This window comes from Babylonia areolata, chromosome 25 (assembly GCF_041734735.1).
Source record: "Babylonia areolata isolate BAREFJ2019XMU chromosome 25, ASM4173473v1, whole genome shotgun sequence".
Lineage (NCBI taxonomy): Eukaryota > Metazoa > Mollusca > Gastropoda > Neogastropoda > Buccinidae > Babylonia > Babylonia areolata.
Genome location: NC_134900.1, coordinates 13,238,175 through 13,255,701, shown reverse-complemented (window position 1 = coordinate 13,255,701; position 17,527 = coordinate 13,238,175). Strand labels below are relative to the sequence as shown.

At 43.6% G+C, this 17,527-nt stretch overlaps 1 protein-coding gene across 2 annotated transcripts in view; it reads right to left on the bottom strand.

The window, feature by feature from the left end:
• LOC143299413 (gelsolin-like protein 2) overlaps positions 1 to 17,527 on the bottom strand; it is a 36,111-nt gene that overhangs the window by 11,240 nt on the left and 7,344 nt on the right. For both annotated transcript variants that reach the window (XM_076612596.1, XM_076612597.1), the window contains exons 2-8: positions 9,239 to 9,302; positions 7,895 to 7,975; positions 5,635 to 5,708; positions 4,351 to 4,425; positions 3,014 to 3,085; positions 1,364 to 1,491; positions 670 to 778 (exon numbers count right to left, since the gene is read on the bottom strand). In XM_076612596.1, coding sequence (XP_076468711.1) covers positions 670 to 778; positions 1,364 to 1,491; positions 3,014 to 3,085; positions 4,351 to 4,425; positions 5,635 to 5,708; positions 7,895 to 7,975; positions 9,239 to 9,245 — 546 coding nt within the window. In that variant the 5' untranslated portion in view covers positions 9,246 to 9,302. The remainder of the gene's footprint in view (positions 1 to 669; positions 779 to 1,363; positions 1,492 to 3,013; positions 3,086 to 4,350; positions 4,426 to 5,634; positions 5,709 to 7,894; positions 7,976 to 9,238; positions 9,303 to 17,527) is intronic.

The following is a 17,527-nucleotide window of genomic DNA, read 5'->3' as shown; positions in this document are numbered from 1 at the left end:
CAAAACTAGTATACATTCCTTCACCATGGTGCAAAAGTTACATCTACGTCTGCGTCGCTTGTGCTGGCTATACTCCAGAGTGAACTATGAAACAAAACCAGTTTATATTCCTTCACTATGGTGCAAAAGTTACATCTACCGCTGCCGCAACTGTCTGAGCTGACGATACTCCAGAGTGAACTTATGAAACTAAAATAGTTTTCATTCCTTCACCACGGTGCAAAAGTTAGTATTTACGGCAGCCGCAATTAGCTTGTGCTGGCTACACTCCAGGGTAAACTATGAAACAAAACTAGTTTATATTCCTTCACCATGGTACAAAAGTTATATCTATGGCTGCTGTGATTGCTTGAGCTGAGAAAAAGCTATGCCCCAGGAACAGGAGTCATGATGGCTGCCGGAAAAAGAGGGCGCTAGCTAGCGGGACAAAGGGGAGGTTACCTACTACCGGGAGGTTATCGGCCGTAGTTGCTTTCGTTTTCTCCGCATAGGCGGATAGTAGTTTGCACAGGACAGGAATGTCAGACCCCTGCCAGAGAGTCTGCACTAGTTGGGTCATGGTTAAGTATGTGTAATTAAAACTATGAAACAAAACTAAGGTCACTGTGGACACCTGCCCTGCTCTGCCACGACACCTGCCAACGATCCACCCACTTCACATTCACTCACCTCCTTCACTTCAATGTTCTTTCGGGTGCCGCAGAAGTGCAGCAGTCGTTGCTCGTACTCCTCTGGCTTGACGTGACGGAAGCCGGAGTCTGCTCCTCCCTTCATGTACCTGCCACACACACACACACCACACACCTGTCATCATTACAGTTCTGGACATTTTAGAAACTGCCTCGTCTACCAACCTGTCCCTCTGACGACAATTTCAACAATAATAATAATAATGATAATGATAATAATGATGAGTAAGGAGGAGGAAGAGGAGATTAAGAAGTAGTAGTAGAAGAAAAAGGAGAAGGAGAAGGAAAAGATGATGATGGAGAAGGAAAAGAAGAAGGTGAAGAAGAAAAAGAAGGAGAAGAAGAAAGAAGATGATGAGGACGAAGAAAAGGATGAGGAAGAAGAAAAAGAACAACAACAACAACTTAGAAAAGAAGACGACGATGATGATAAAGAAAAAGAAGGAGAAGAACAAGAAGGAGAGCAAGACGAAGAAGATGATGAAAATGAAGAAGTAAGAAGAAGAAGAAGAAAGGGATGAAGAAGGAAGAAGATCAAGACCAAGAAAAACATTAAGGAGAAGGAGGAGAAGGAGAATAAGAAGAAAAGGAAGAAGATGACCAAGGAGGAGGAGGAGAAGGAGAATAAGAAGAAAAGGAAGACGACGACCAAGGAGGAGGAGACGGAGACTGACGTGAGGGACTTGAAGTAGGACTTGAAGAGGTCAGACTCGTGGTTCTGGACCTCCCGGTGCTGGATGGGCAGGTCGTTCAGGAAGGTGTCCAGCTCCACGGTCTTGTAGGCCGCCGTTCCGTATTCATCCTGAACATCCGCAGTCCTCTTTTTCACGACACTAGTTGGTTTTCATTGTGTGTGTGTGTGTGTGTGTGTGCTGAGGGGTGAGGGGGTGGGGAGGGGTGAAGTGGGCTGGAGAAAGGTGTGTATGTGGCCTGGTGCGGTGTGGTGTGGTCTGTGGTGTGGTGTGGTGTGCGTGTGTGTGTGTATATGCGCATGTACATTTGCAGTGTATGCATGTCATTGAGGGACGTGTCCAACTCAACAACTGTCTTGTGTAGGCTGCCGTACCGTATTCATCCTGACCATCCATAGCCCTCACTTTCACTACACTGTTTGGTTCTTGTGGTGTGTGGTGTGTGTTGGGGGGGGATGAGGAGGGGATGGTGTGGTGTGGTGTGGTGTGGTGTGGTGTGGTGTGTGTGTGGTGTGGTGTGGTGTGTGTGTGGTGAGGTGTGGTGTGGTGCAGTGTGGTGTGGTGTGTGTGTGTGGTGTGGTGTATTTGTATTTTGTATTTCATTTTATCACAACAGATTTCTCTGTGTGAAATTCGGGCTGCTCTCCCCAGGGACAGCACGTCGCTATACTACAGCGCCACCCATTTTTTTTATTTTTCCTGCGTGCACTTATATTTGTTTTTCCTATTGACGTGGATTTTTCTACAGAATTTGCCAGGAACAACCCTTTTGTTGCAGTGGGTTCTTTTACGTGCGCTAAGTGCGTGCTGCACACAGGACCTCGGTTTATTGTCTCATCCGACCAGACCATCACTCAAGGTCTAGTGGAGGGGGAGAAAATATCGGCGGCTGAACCGTGATTTGAACCAGCGCGCTCAGATTCTCTCGCTTCCTAGGCGGACGCATTACCTCTAGGCCATCCTCTCTCTCGCGTGTGTGCATGTGCGTGCGTGTGTGTGTGTGTGTGTGTGTGTGTGTGTGTGTAGGGGGGGTGTGGTGTGCTGGGGTGGGGTGGGGTGGGTGGTGTGGTGTGTGTGTGTGTGTGTGTGTGTGTGTGTGTGTGTGCAAGGTGTGTGTGTGTGCGTATGCGTGCATGCACATTTGTAATGTATGTGTGTGTGTGCGAGTGTGTCCACATGTCAATACAAGCCGAGCGTATTCAAGCTAAGATTCACTCCGTTCCAGACAGCGTAATACACGTAACAGACAACTCCATGTATCCTACATTTACTGTAATCCTTTACTTCATGACAACAGATTTTATTTTTTCACCAATACAAAAAAAAAAAAGAAAAAAAAAAAAGACCCATTTCACAGAGATCAAAAAACGAAAAACATTTTCCATTTCAAAGATGAAAAGAATTTAATGTGATCAACAGATAGAATGAATGAACAACAGATCAGAAATGAATACTTTAGATTCCCCCCCCCCTTCTCCTCCCCACTCACCCCCAGAAAATGAACCCCCAAGAAGTCTTCTTCCCTAGGAAAAAGATGGCTAGGAAAAAAGAGAAGAACAAGAGAAAAAGAAAAAGAAAAAACAAACACAAAAAAAGAAGAAAACCAACGGCAACAAAAGGCAAGACCCGTACCTGCGTGCTCTCCTTGCCGATCCAGAAGTGGACGTCATAGAGAAGTTCATCACCGCCCTCCTCTTTGTAGGTCTGCGTCACACACCAAACCACACAATTATCTCTCCCCCCTTTACAATTTCATTCAGTTTCAGTTTCATCAAACTTTTAAAAAAAATGGGACACCCCACACACCCCACATCATATCAACATTAATATTTGCCAAGCCCTTTGGGTAAAAAAAAAAAAAAAAAAAAACCCCAAAACTATCATCTTTGGCCAGCTCATGGGAAGCCAAGACGTGTAAGCTGACTGAAGTGAAATGAAAACTCCTTACAAAAACTGGTACAATGATATAAAACTAGGAGGACTAAGATGGTTTTATTCAACCGTTCACAAATATGATACTCTTTCATTTAAAATTAAAACTGGTACAATATAACAAACTAAGATTAAGAATGTTTATCAATCATCAGGAAATTAGATACTCTTTTAAAATGAGGTATGCTCAACCTGGAAAACTTGAAATACCATAATCAGGTGAATACCCTTTACCTGTTCCATTTTCTTTCTCAATCTCCCACACCCACACCAAAACAAAAAAATAACAACTTCTTCTTCTTCTTCTTCTGCGTTCGTGGGCTGCAACTCCCACGTTCACTCGTATGTACACGAGTGGGCTTTTACGTGTATGACCGTTTTTACACCGCCCTGTAGGCTGCCATACTCCGCTTTTGGGGGGAACAACAACAACAAAACTGACAAACAGTTATATCATATCCTTAACTCACTCAGTACGGCCAGTCCTCTCTTCTCCTCTACACAGACCCCTCGGATGTCCAGTGGGTGTCTGAATGACCAAACCTTTAGCTTCCGTCGTCAGAACTGTGGTATTCTTTGTCAACATTCACCTCTTCAGTATAAGAGCCTTCCGCTTGCAATATTTTGATGATGGTAACTGGGGTGAAACGCTGTTAACGTCGTCTCTTTCGCCGTTCATATGGAGAGAGTTAACTGACGATTTGATGATCTCCAGTGAGCACTATTTTGCAACCTCTAGTCTCAAGAAAAGAAATATTTTCAAAGAACAAATTCTTTGTTAATGCTATCATAAAAAATATATACATAAAAAAGAACCACACCCCCCTACCCCCACCCCAAAAAATCCAGTGCTGTCTGAGAATGGTACAATAAACTGAAAACAAGCTGGGCAAGGCAGCATAAGTGATTCAAGCAGTGCCAAGGATGCTAAGCGCAAAAAACTATCCAAAGTCTTTGATGATTCCATAGATAAGGAAAACGTTGTAACGCTTAGCAAAGTTACGTCATTCAACCAGGCCCAGCGCCCCACCACTTACATTCAGGATGATGTAGGAGTCTCCTGAATAGAACTTCCCATAGTCCTCTTTTGGCCAGTCCTTCACCTGGAATTTCTGAAACACAAAACGAGCACTTCAACTCAAGTCGAAACAAACTGTTCTAACTTCTTGGTATTCACCATCCTTCAGCTAACAAAAATCCCTGTCGGCAGATTCATGGGGGGCTGTTGTTTGAGGGACATGGTGGCAGTCTCCACTCTGGGAGGGACGCTCGCTCAGTCTGGCTCTGCAACTAAGCCATTATTGTCGTTAGTAGGGGGCTTAGTAGGTGGTGTCCTAAGTACGCTGAATCAGAACAGGCACCACTGAACACCACCGAAGTGACTCAGCAGCAGTGCAGGGTCTCCTCTGGTGTGTGGCCTCCTGGCGACCTAACATTGATGGTTCCCTGCGGACTGCTGACAATGGAACTGTGACAGACGAACCCGGGTGTGGTCATGTATGGGGGAATCTAAATGAGCGGCGTGGGAATAATGCCACTGAAATGGTGCAGATGATGGGGCAGCAAAAAAAAAAAAAAAAAAAAAAAAAAAAAAAAAAAAAAAAAAATCCTAACCAGTAGCAGCATACAGAGAGAGAGACAAGCAGACAGACAGTCAAACAGCGCATCTGGTGATGTCCAGGAAAAACATTCAGCCCATTACCATACTTCAAACGAAACCAAGTAAATGGGCCTCCCCACTACAACTAACTCTGGAAATAATTTCAGTGACATTACTAGTAAAGCTCACTCTCTCCTACTCTCAACATCAGAAGTCCCTTTCTTCAAAACTCTTTTGGAGCATTGCTTTGATCAGTCATTAAGAGATAGCATGATGACAAGCTTTTATGATTTTTTTTAATAGTTAAAAAAATCATACATACATACTTTATATAATTTGTAAACTGAAAAAAAAATTAAATTAAATTAAATTTTAAAAACAACAACCAACAACAGAAAAATGTTTATTCTTTCCTCCCCAATAACTGAAATAGTAATGGAACTATTCTTCACAATTTGTACCATCTTATGAAGAAAAAAATCATTTCTCAGATCTGCCTTTTATCAAGCAAGTGGAAACAGGTTGAAAAGAAAGAAAGAAAGGCACAAAAGTCTTTCACGGTTCAAAGCCTGTGTTTGGCATGAAAGCACGGGACAGGTTAGTTGTTCACAGTTCAAGGCGTGGGAAAGCTTTCTAAAAGTCAAAAGGTAGAAAAGTCCTTCACGGTTCAAAGCCTGTGTTTTGGGGAAAGTTTTCTGACGGTCACTGCCCTCATACTCACAACAATTCGCCAGATCTGCAAGCCCACTTTCTTGCCGACCCCTTTCCACGCTTCTTCGTGAGAGGCCGATTCCTCTGTGGACAGAACAAAAAAATTCATTAAAAACAAGAGAGGCAAGGCCTTCAAGACTCACTTGTGATACACTTTTTTTTTAAATCCAAGCTTTTTATGTATTGAGTATAATTTCAAAATGTAATGTTTAAGATGAGAAAGATCAGTTTAAAGCAAATTAAGTCCCCTAGCATTAATTACAGAGTAATTTCCCTTTTTTTACTATCTGCACCAAAACGTTTGCAAAATAAATAAAACTTCCATGCTTAGCAAAAGAAGTTCCTGTTTGAAGAAAAAATGATAATAATGACTCCTCTTGTTGTTGTGTCAGAATAAGAGGTCAGAGTGCCAAGTTTAGAGAATACAAAAAATATAAATAGAACAGTAAATGCAGTTTGCATATAATTAGGCTTCTTTTTTTTTTCTTTTTTTTTTGTGCCCATCCCAGAGATGCAATATTGTTTTAAACAAGATGACTGGAAAGAACTGAATTTTTCCTATTTTTATGCCAAACTTGGTGTCAGCTGACAAAGTATTTGCAGAGAAAATGTCAATGTTAAAGTTTACCACGGACACACAATTGTGTAAAGTACAATACTTACAGACACAGATTCCTAATCAATATATGTCGTCCAAATGCAAAGCCTAGTGAATTGATCCTTCTAACAGAAATACAGCCAAGGCTGGCGAAATTTGTTCATGAATGTTTCTCTTCTTAATATGCTCATGTTTATGTTTCACTGTGTCTTATAAACTTTAAGGTTTTATAACAATAAAAAGTATTCTATTCTATTCTATTCTATTCACAGACTCACACACACACACACAGACACACACACACACACACACACACACACACACAGACAACCGAACACCGGGTTAAAACATAGACTCACTTTGTTTACACAAGTGAGTCAAAAACCAGTTCTTCTATATCCATGAAGCAAAGCTTCATGTCAGCACTGGGTGCAATAGCCAAGTGGTCACAGCGTTGGACTTTCAATCCGAGGGTCCCAGGTTCAAATCTCAATACCAGTGCTTGGTGGGTAAAGGGTGGAGATTTTTTTTCCTGTTTCCCCAGGTCAATATATCATGTGCAGACCTGCTTCTGCTTGCCTAGAGTTCACCCACTCCACTTACGCATACCCAGATTCAAACTCTCGACTGTTGGCCGCCATTCTTTCTCTGTCTCTGGACCTTGCAATTGGAATGAACTTCCTCTTTCGCTTCGTCAAGTCTCCACACTCAGCTCTTTCAAGTCTGGCCTTAAAACCCACCTCTTCCCAAAATAGCCTCCCTTCCCTGCCTCTTCCTTGTCTTTAATTTCTCCAGTTTTAGAGTTATGCGTGCGTGAGAATGACTGGTGCGAAAGCGCTTAGATTTGTTTATGCACAAGATTCAGCGCTATATAAGTACCATTATTATTATTATTATTATTACCCCACAAAAACGGAGTAAGGCGGAAAATAAACAAAACGGTCATACACCTAAAATGATACATGTCTGTCTGAGTGTGTATGTGTGTGTGCCTGATTGAATGACACAGGAAACGAATGATGAGCGCCCAATGGCAGCCGTCAGTCAGCTCTACCCAGGTGGGCAGCTTTCTCTACCTCTAAGTCGATCCTGTCTTTCCTTTCTCTGTTGGGGGTCGGATTTTGATGACAGACTTAACTGACCACCGTAGTCATCAGCAGCAGTCAAAATTTAAATCTATTCAATAGGGGTAAAAATGTTCAAATGCAGCATATGTTTGGTCAAATAAGACACAAGATGTAAATACATTCTTTGTATGTTTTCAAACTTTCTTTATGTATATGTGTGTGTGTGTGTGTGTGTGTGTGTGTGTGTGTGTGTGTGTATGTCTACAGGGAACTAAATAGGTGCTGTTTGTAAGCCAAGCTTCTCCCAGAAGAAAAGAAAAATTTTTTTAAAAACATGTAAATAATACAGATTCACCATCTCCATCACTTGCTCTTCTGCAAAGGATTTCCAAATCCTAAAATGAAAAGAAACCAGAATCTTTCAACACTAAAAATAGTTTGTTTTTCCCCTTTGACATGCTCAGATCAAATGAACAGCAAAGGTATTAATTAACGCCTGTATACACTTTCAAAACACACACACACACACACACACACACACACACACACACACACAAAACATGAACCCAAGGTAAAACATGCTTGTAAAAAAAAACAAAGCTTACTTTTCACATTTTTTTCCAGGTCAGATCCAAAGAGAGCAAGGTTGGAGTCCTTCCAGTCATACTTCTTAGCTTTCCTCAGGCCTGCAACATGATATGGATAGTGTGTACACCCTGTGTAATGCTGTCGTGTGATACTGAAAGTGCGTATATCCTGTGTTATTCTGTAATGTAATACTGACAGTGTGTACATCCTGTGTTATTCTGTCATGTAATACTGACAGTGTGTACAATCCATGTTATTCTGTAATGTAATACTGACAGTGTGTACATCCTGTGTTATGCTGTCGTCTAATACTGATAGTGTGTACAATCCATGTTATTCTGTCATGTAATACTGACAGTGTGTACAATCCGTGTTATTCTCTCATGTTATACTGATAGTGTGTACAATCCGTGTTATTCTGTCATGTAATACTGACAGTGTGTACATCCTGTGTTATTCTGTCATGTAATACTGACAGTGTGTACATCCTGTGTTATTCTGTCATGTAATACTGACAGTGTGTACATCCTGTGTTATTCTGTAATGTAATACTGACAGTGTGTACATCCTGTGTTATTCTGTAATGTAATACTGACAGTGTGTACACCCTGTGTTATTCTGTAATGTAATACTGACAGTGTGTACACCCTGTGTTATTCTGTCATGTAATACCTATAGTGTGTACACATCCTGTGTTATTCTGTCATGTAATACCTATAGTGTGTACACCCTGTGTTATTCTGTCATGTAATACCTATAGTGTGTACACATCCTGTGTTATTCTGTCATGTAATACCTATAGTGTGTACACCCTGTGTTATTCTGTCATGTAACATTGAAAGCGAGATGAGAATGCGGAGTGGGGTGGTGTGCGAGCAAAAGTGTGTGTGCGTGCACATGCATGTGTGTGTGTGTGCGTGTGTGTGCACGAGCACATATGTGTGTGTGTGTGTGTGTGTGTGTGTGTGTTATGTGCGTGCATGCGTGCGTGCGTGTGAACATGAGTCCGGGTGGAGGCTTGTACCCGCGCATGTTACGATGTTCATACTTACGTTAGTCAGTCGGTGGTGTTACCGTGTGCACACAGATAAAGCAGAAAGAGAGTGAGAGGGTTGAGGGGGAAAGGCAAGGCAAGGCAGAGGGAGAGAGAGAGAGAGAGAGAAAGGGGCCATGAATTCAATAGACACAAGGTCAAAGGGACAGTCTCAAACACTGTCCAGAAAACAAAGCTTAGGAAAACCTCATTGCCTACACACACACACACACACACACACACACACACACACACACACACACACACACACACACACACACACACACACATATAACACAAAAATAACAACGACACTTTTTCAACTCACCAGCCATGGTTTGTGGAGAAGTCAGTTAACACAGTGAAACAAACACTTTCTGCACCAGTGTCACCTGCAAAAAACAGAGTAACCACACCTTTAGTTAACATCCGTTCATGTTGTATAAAAATAAAATTAACAAGAGAGGCAAGGCCTTCAAGACTCACTTGTGATACACTTTTTTTTAAAATCTAATCGTTAAAATGTGTTCTGTATTTGTTATTAGAAAGCTTCACGTTAAAAAAAAAAAAAAAAAATTTTTTAAAGTCCTAACCGGATTTGAATTAAGTCCCCTAGCATTAATTACAGAGTACTTTCCCTTTTTTACTATCTGCACCAAAACGTTTGCAAAATAAATAAAACTTCCATGCTTAGCAAAAGAAGTTCCTGTTTGAACAAAAAATGATAATGACTGCTCTTGTTGTTGGGTCAGAATATCAGATCAAAGTGCCAAGTTTAGATAATACAAAAAATATAAATATAACAGTAAATGCAGTTTGCATATAATTAGGCTTCTTTTCTTTTTTTTTTTTTGGTTTTTTTTTGTGCCCATCCCAGAGGTGCAATATTGTTTTAAACAAGATGACTGGAAAGAACTGAATTTTTCCTATTTTTATGCCTAATTTGGTGTCAACTGGCAAAAGTATTTGCAGAGAAAATGTCAATGTTAAAGTTTACCACGGACACACAGACACAGACACAGACACACACACACACACACACACACACACACACAGACAACCGAACACCGGGTTAAAACATACTCACTTTGTTTACACAAGTGAGTCAAAAATGATGAAAAAAAAACAACCACCCCAACTCATTTGGATATAAGGTATGATCCACACTACACCGAGCTTACAAATACATAATAACACCACCACCACCAATAATAATAATCACGCAACACAGCACCCCTTTCCAGACCTTCGTACCACACCAGAGAACCGGGTATCACAAAGAAAGCACAGGTGAACAGACAGACAGACAACCCACAGATCAAACCCCCTAACCTATAACCAGCCAGCCAGCCAGCAGGACAACCCCTCCTCGGGAGCCACAGTGACCCAGGCAGAAGAGAGAGAAAGCAGGCAGGGCACAGCAGGGGGAGATAAGCACGGGGGGGGGGGGGGGAGAGAGAGAGAGAGAGAGAGAGAGAGACTACTGTTCATACACCTCCCTCCAGCACCCAGTCAAGTGTGTAGCCTGCAGCTGTGTGTACGGTTCAACGGTTCAACGGTTCAACGGTCCATCCATCCATCCGATGGACAAGCCTGCTAGCTGGCTTCCTTACCTACCTGCCCACCCCCCCACTTGGCACTGTTTCAGAACCGGGGAGGGGGGTGGGGGGGGGTCTGGAACCAGGTTACAGCAGTGTAGGTGATGAGGAGACTGACAGAGAGAGGTTTTGTCTTCCGCTAAAGAAGAGGTAGGAGGAGATGGGGATGGGTGAGGTGGTGGGGGGGGGGGGGGGAGGAATGGAAGACATGTAAAAATGAAGAAGAAAAAAAGAGAGGGAATGCTGGAGGTTGGGTGAAGAAAGAGAATCAGGATGAAAGATGACACCTTCTGGAAGTAGTGGTGGTGGCTGGGGGGAGGGGGGGGGGCTGGGATCAGAGGGGGGGGGAGAGGATGTGGGGGGGGGGGTGTTGATGGCGATAAGAAGGGTATTTCAGGATAGAGACAAAGAACATATCTGTGTAGGGGAATGGAAGGGGGCGGGTGGGGGGGGATGTGTGTGATGTTATGTTTTTCGGTGCGGTGCATGTTACACTGCAGTGTCTTGTGAATGTCACTGCGCACACACACATGCATCTGTGTACGTGTGGGGGCTGGGGATGTGGGGCTGGTGGGTGGAGGTGGTACGGTGGCGTGTAATGTGTGTGTTGAAGACATGAAGGTTGTGAACGACACTGCATGAGCATGGCTTTGTAAGAGTGTGCGTGGGGAAGGGGGAGGTAGTTGTGTGTGAGGGTGTGCATGCATACTTGTCAGAATACATGTATCACTCTGTCTCAGCATGAAGTACATGCACACTGCCTTTATAATCGGCATCCTTTTCTATTTTTAACTCACTCAGTACGGCCAGTCCTCTCTTCTCCTCTACACAGACCCTCGGATGTCCAGAGGGTGTCTGAATGACCCAACCTTTAGCTTCCGTCGTCAGAATTGTGGTATTCTTTGTCAACATTCACCTCTTCAGTATAAGAGCCTTCCGCTTGCAATACTTTGATGGTGGTAATTGGGGTGAAACGCTGTTAACGTCGTCTCTTTCGCCGTTCGTATGGAGAGAGTTAAACTTATGATCAACACTGTTCAAGTATAGTGCAGAATGAGTCATGGATCCTGTTGAAACATGTCAAGCTGTGATGAGGGAGATGCATATTTGGAGAAATAGCTACGGATTTGGCCAGAGACCATGTTCTGTGTTGGACTGGTATGGAATGTCCTAATTGCTTGTGGTGTCATGTGTTTTATTTCTTGGAAAAGCACTCTATGCTGGGGTGGACTGCTACAAATACTTCATCACTGATCAATCATCATCCTAATAATGATCACTATCATCATCAGGCTCAACATAGCCATCAACGTCACTGTTGATACCATGTTTCTGACTCAACACGTTTAAATCGTCTGCAGAAACTCCGGCAGGTTAAAACAAAGGTTAAACGTTCCAAAGTGTTATACAGGTAATACAGGCAGTGAATTGTATTCACTGTGTCTACAGCTTGGCACAGGAAGGTGGCACTTAACCCTCTCCTCTGACCATTTTAACCTTCTCCAACTGGTCAAGGTACCCATTAACTCTCTCTATACGAACGGCGAAAGAGACGACGTTAACAGCGTTTCATCCCAATTACCATCATCAAAATATTACAAGCGGATCGCTCTTATACTGAAGAGGTGAATGTTGACAAAGAATACCACAGTTCTGACGACGGAAGCTAAAGGTTGGGTCTTTCAGACACCCACTGGACATCCGAGGGGTCTGTGTAGAGGAGAAGAGAGGACTGGCCGTACTGAGTGAGTTAACACCTGAGTGGACTGAGGAAAATCAGAGTAAAGTGCCGAAATGTGGTCTCCAACTCTGATCACCGGGGAACACTGGATGAGAAAGAAAAAAAGAACCCCATCTCCCAAAGCCACAAGGACCACACGGGGATGAGGTCTGCAGACGGGAGGTGAGGGAGAAAGCGTTCAACATCACAAGCAGAACAAGTGCTCCTCTTTCAGTCACCGCCTGCCCTTCTCTTCCATTGACGACAATGATGCACTTCTTCATCATCCTCGTTTGTGGGCTTCGACTCATACACACAAGTGGGCTTCTAGGTGCATGACCTTTTGTACCCCCGCTGACGGGCGCAATAGCCGAGTGGTTAAAGCCTTGGACTGTCAATCTGAGGGTCCCGGGTTCGAATCACGGTGATGGCGCCTGGTGGGTAAAGGGTGGAGATTTTTACTATCTCCCAGGTCAACATATGTGCAGACCTGCTAGTGCCTGAACCCTCTTCGTGTGTATATGCAAGCAGAAGATCAAATACACACGTTAAAGATCCCATAATAAGATAAGATAAGATAAGAATAACTTTATCCATGTCAGCGTTCGCTGGGTTATGGAAACGAGAACATACCCAGCATGCACACCCCCAAAAACGGAGTATGGCTGCCTACATGGCAGGGTAAAAACAGTCATACACGTAAAAGCCCACTCATGTGCATACGAGTGAACGTGGGAGTTGCAGCCCACGAACGCAGAAGAAGAAGTACCCCCGCTGTGTAGGCAGTTATACTCAAGTTTCCAGGTGGGTGGAAGGGGGTGGGGGGTGGGGCATTGCACCAAACACTGACAAGGATTACCGTATATTTCAATGTGCACATTTGATTTTGATCTTCTGCATGCGTATACACATGAAGGGGATTCAGGCACTAGCAGGTTTGCTGACCTGAGAGATTAGAAGAAAATGTCCACTCTTTATCAAACCATAAGCCATGAACAGGATCTGGGCCCAGGAGCCAGCTGCATTGCTCTGACGGAAGAGCCTAGTATGGTCGTAGAGGTAACGCGTCCGCCTAGGAAGCGAGAGAATCTGAGCGCGCTGGTTCGAATCACGGTTCAGCCGCCGATATTTTCTCCCCCTCCACTAGACCTTGAGTGGTGGTCTGGACGCTAGTCATTCGGATGAGACGATAAACCGAGGTCCCGTGTGCAGCATGCACTTAGCACACGTAAAAGAACCCACGGCAACAAAAGGGTTGTTCCTGGCAAAATTCTGTAGAAAAATCCACATCGATAGGAAAAACAAATAAAACTGCATGCAGGAAAAATACACACAAAAAAAGGGTGGCGCTGTAGTGTAGCGATGCGCTCTCCCTGGGGAGAGCAGCCCGAATTTCACACAGAGAAATCTGTTGTGATAAAAAGGAAATACAAATACAAATACAAATACAACCCGCTACTAACTGTGTGTAATATGGAACTGACCAATGGCGTAGTTCGGTCAACGCAGGCATTTAGTCACGTGTAAACTGTACAAAAAGTTAGAACCAAGCAACACGACTGGCTCCAGGACCCTAAAAGTCCAATGCTTTAACCCCTTGGCTGTCGCAATACAGCACTGAGAGAAGCATCCCCGTGGACTGCCCGCAAACAGCAACCAAGACACATCACATCATGTTGTCCTGTCGTGTCCCAACACATCCTGTCCTGTCCCATCATGCCCCACACTGTCCCGTCCTCTATTACATCCTGCCGTCCGGTCCTGCATCCCATTTCACATCCTGTCCCGTCTTCGCTATCTCCAGGCACCAGATCTACATCCTGTGTGTGTGCGTGTGTTCGTTCGTTCGTTCTTTAGTTTAACGTCTTTTCACTGTAAGTGATATTAGACCAGGGAAGGAAAAAAATCGAGTGGGAGGAGGGGGGGAGGGGGGGAATTACTGTGTACGCATACGAGTAAGTGTGTGTGTGTGTGTGAAAATTATTGATTTAAGTTTTGTTTAAAAAATAAACAAAAAATCATAACAATATAACATATTATATTATATGTGTGCGTGTGTGTGTGTTCTATGAAATGCATTTTGTTTTAATCTAACTCTAAGCCTTATTTACTTCATAGCTTTTATAATCTGATTCATCTCTTAAGTGTGCTTTTTTCATTCGTATGAACACACTGGATGTTTTCCATTGTCAGATAGCAGTTGATGTGGGTTTTCTTTAAGTAATGTTTATAGTCAACTGGATGATGTAAGTCGCTTTGAGCAGCATTGGTGCCGGATATCGCGCCATAGACAAACTATGTATTATTATTAACAAATAGTAAAGAGTGGTAACTCTCTCCATTCACAAGGTACACAACTTCAAGTCAGTGCTGCTTACGCTACTGATTCAGCTAGCACACAGGTAAACAAAAGGTACACTGAAACAAACCCAGACACTTCCTCAAAAAAGGAAGCGCCGGGCCTGTCCTTTTTCCGATCATTTGACATGTGCACACAGCAGCAAAGACAGAAGAAATGTGCAAACACAAATTAGCTTTTATTCAAGACTGGCGTAGCCTCTTTAATCCTGAACAAGCCACACAGAACACATGCACAATACAGAACAAACACATGGTTGCCTCAGTGGTTTTTCAACTGGAATTAAGAAATAATGAGGCCAGGAGATGAAATGATTAACAAATAGTAAAGAGTGGTAACTCTTTCCATTCACAAGGTACACAACTTCAAGTCAGTGGTGCTTACGCTACCGATTCAGCTAGCACACAGGTAAACAAAAGGTACATTGGAACAAACCTAGACACTTCCTTATTATTATTATCCTGCCGTCCAGTCCAGTATCCCATTCCATATCCTGTCTCACATCTTCACTACCTCCAGACACCAGATCTGACCCAGCGACATGGACCCTGTTTATGTATTGTACTGTACTGTATTGTATTACTCTTTTCATCGCAACATATTTGTGTGAAATTCAGGCTGCTCTCTAACACAGAGAGCGTGTCACTACACTGAGAGCACCTCTCTTTTCTTGTGTGTGTGTGTGTTGTTTTTTCTGCCTGCAATTTTATTTGGTTTTCCTATCAAAGTGGATTTTTCTAGAGAGGCACCCCCTTTTGTTGCCATGGGTTCTTTTACATGTGCTATGGGCATGCTGTACACGGGACCTTAGTTTATCGTCTCATCCGAATGACTAGAATCCAGACCACCACTCAAGGTGTAGTGGAGGGGGGAGAAAATACCGGCAACTGTGGGATTTGAACCAGTGTGTTCAGATTCTCTCGCTTCCTAGGTGAACGCGTTATCACTAGACCACTGGGGTGGGGGTCAACTAAGAAGTATTTGCTCATGCTACATGTTCCTCATTCACCCATGAAATCAGTACCTGCTGCCTGACATCCTAAGTGACTGTTTATTAGCCTGCCTGTACGTCACCCTTCATGCACAAATGCACACAAGCACAAGCACACACACACACACACAAACACCCTCTCTGTACATGTAAGAACAATAAACGCCAACCAGAAACGACACATTCTCCGAACCTTTGCCTCCCCAACTTGCGAAATACATCACCACCACCACAACCTGCTGACTCCTGCGGCAAACCCTATAAAAGGCAACACTGCCTGCCTCACCCCCCCCCCCCCACCCCCCACCCCCCCATCATTCTCTGCCTGACCTTCCTCTGCCCCTTGGCCAACACTAACAGACCACAGACAAATTAACCCCCCCCCCCCCCCCACCCAACTAACCACCACCACGTGTCAATCAGCCAATAACACACTAACACTCCATGCAGGCTTCAGCACATTACTTGGCTAGCCAGGACCTCCACACAAGCATGGGCGTGCTCATAATTATGGCCAGTGTTTGTTACAGCCCAGTAGGCTGCAGCTGCCCATGTTGTTTGCGGCATCGCTTTCAGTGCAACAGCAGCAGCAGCAGCAGCCCTCAGGTAGGTTACTGATAAGGTGTAGGTATTGATGAGGTACAACTGGGTCACACACCAAATCATTGATTACCCCCCCCTGGAGAGCTAGAGCTGTTCTAGCTACTGCTTCATCCTCCATATGTATGTAATGAGCCAAGCCATAAACAGTGATACCAGAGAATCATTAATGATGCAATCTGCACCTTTTTTATATAATGAGCCAAGACATAAACAGTGATACCAAAGAATCATTAATGATGCAATCTGCACCTTTTTTATATAATGAGCCAAGCCATAAACAGTGATACCAAAGAATCATTAATGATGCAATTTGCACCTTTTTTATATAATGAGCCAAGCCATAAACAATGATACCAAAGCATCATCAATGATGCAATTAACACTATTATATATTATAAGCAATGATACCAAAAGAATCATTAATGATGTAATTAGCACTATCTTTTATCGCTTATACAAGTTATTGCCCAGCCGTACAGAGGACCATGCAATCAGAACTGCATGTCATCGTGAAATTGTAACGTTCATGTCTCTTCCTACTTCAAGGTTCTGCTAACATACATATTATATATATTCACTGGCATCTGTTCCCTCAAGTTTGGAGGAAATTAATTTTTAAAAATCTACACAGGAGACAGGAGGCTAGGCTCTGTGACAGAATCACTCCTGATCCTTCTTCTTCTGTGTTCGTGGGCTGCAACTCCCACGTTCACTTGTATATGTGCGAGTGGGCTTTTACGTGTATGACCATTTTTAACCCACCATGTAGGCAGCCATACTCCGCTTTCGGGGGGGTGCATGCTGGGTATGTTCTTGTTTCCATAACCCACCGAACGCTGACATGGATTACAGGATCTTTAACGTGCGTATTTGATCTTCTGCTTGCATATACACACAAAGGGGGTTCAGGCACTAGCAGGTCTGCACATATGTTGACCTGGGAGATCAGAAAAATCTCCACCCTTTACCCACCAGGCGCCGTCACCGTGATTCGAACCCGGGACCCTCAGATTGAAAGTCCAACGCTTTAACCACTCGGCTATTGCGCCCGTCGCTCCTGATCCAATGTGAACCGGTGATCATGGTTCCAGGTCCATTTCAGCGCTGTGTTGTGTACCCTTCAGAAAAGCACTTCACTCGTCAATATTGCAAGCGGAACGCTCTTACACTGAAGAGGTGAATGTTGACAAAGAATACCACAGTCCCGTGTACAGCATGCCCATAGCACATGTAAAAGAACCCATGGCAACAAAAGGGGGTGTCTCTCTAGAAAAATCCACTTCGATAGGAAAACAAATAAAACTGCAGGCAGAAAAAAAACACCACACACACACTTTTCGTCTAAT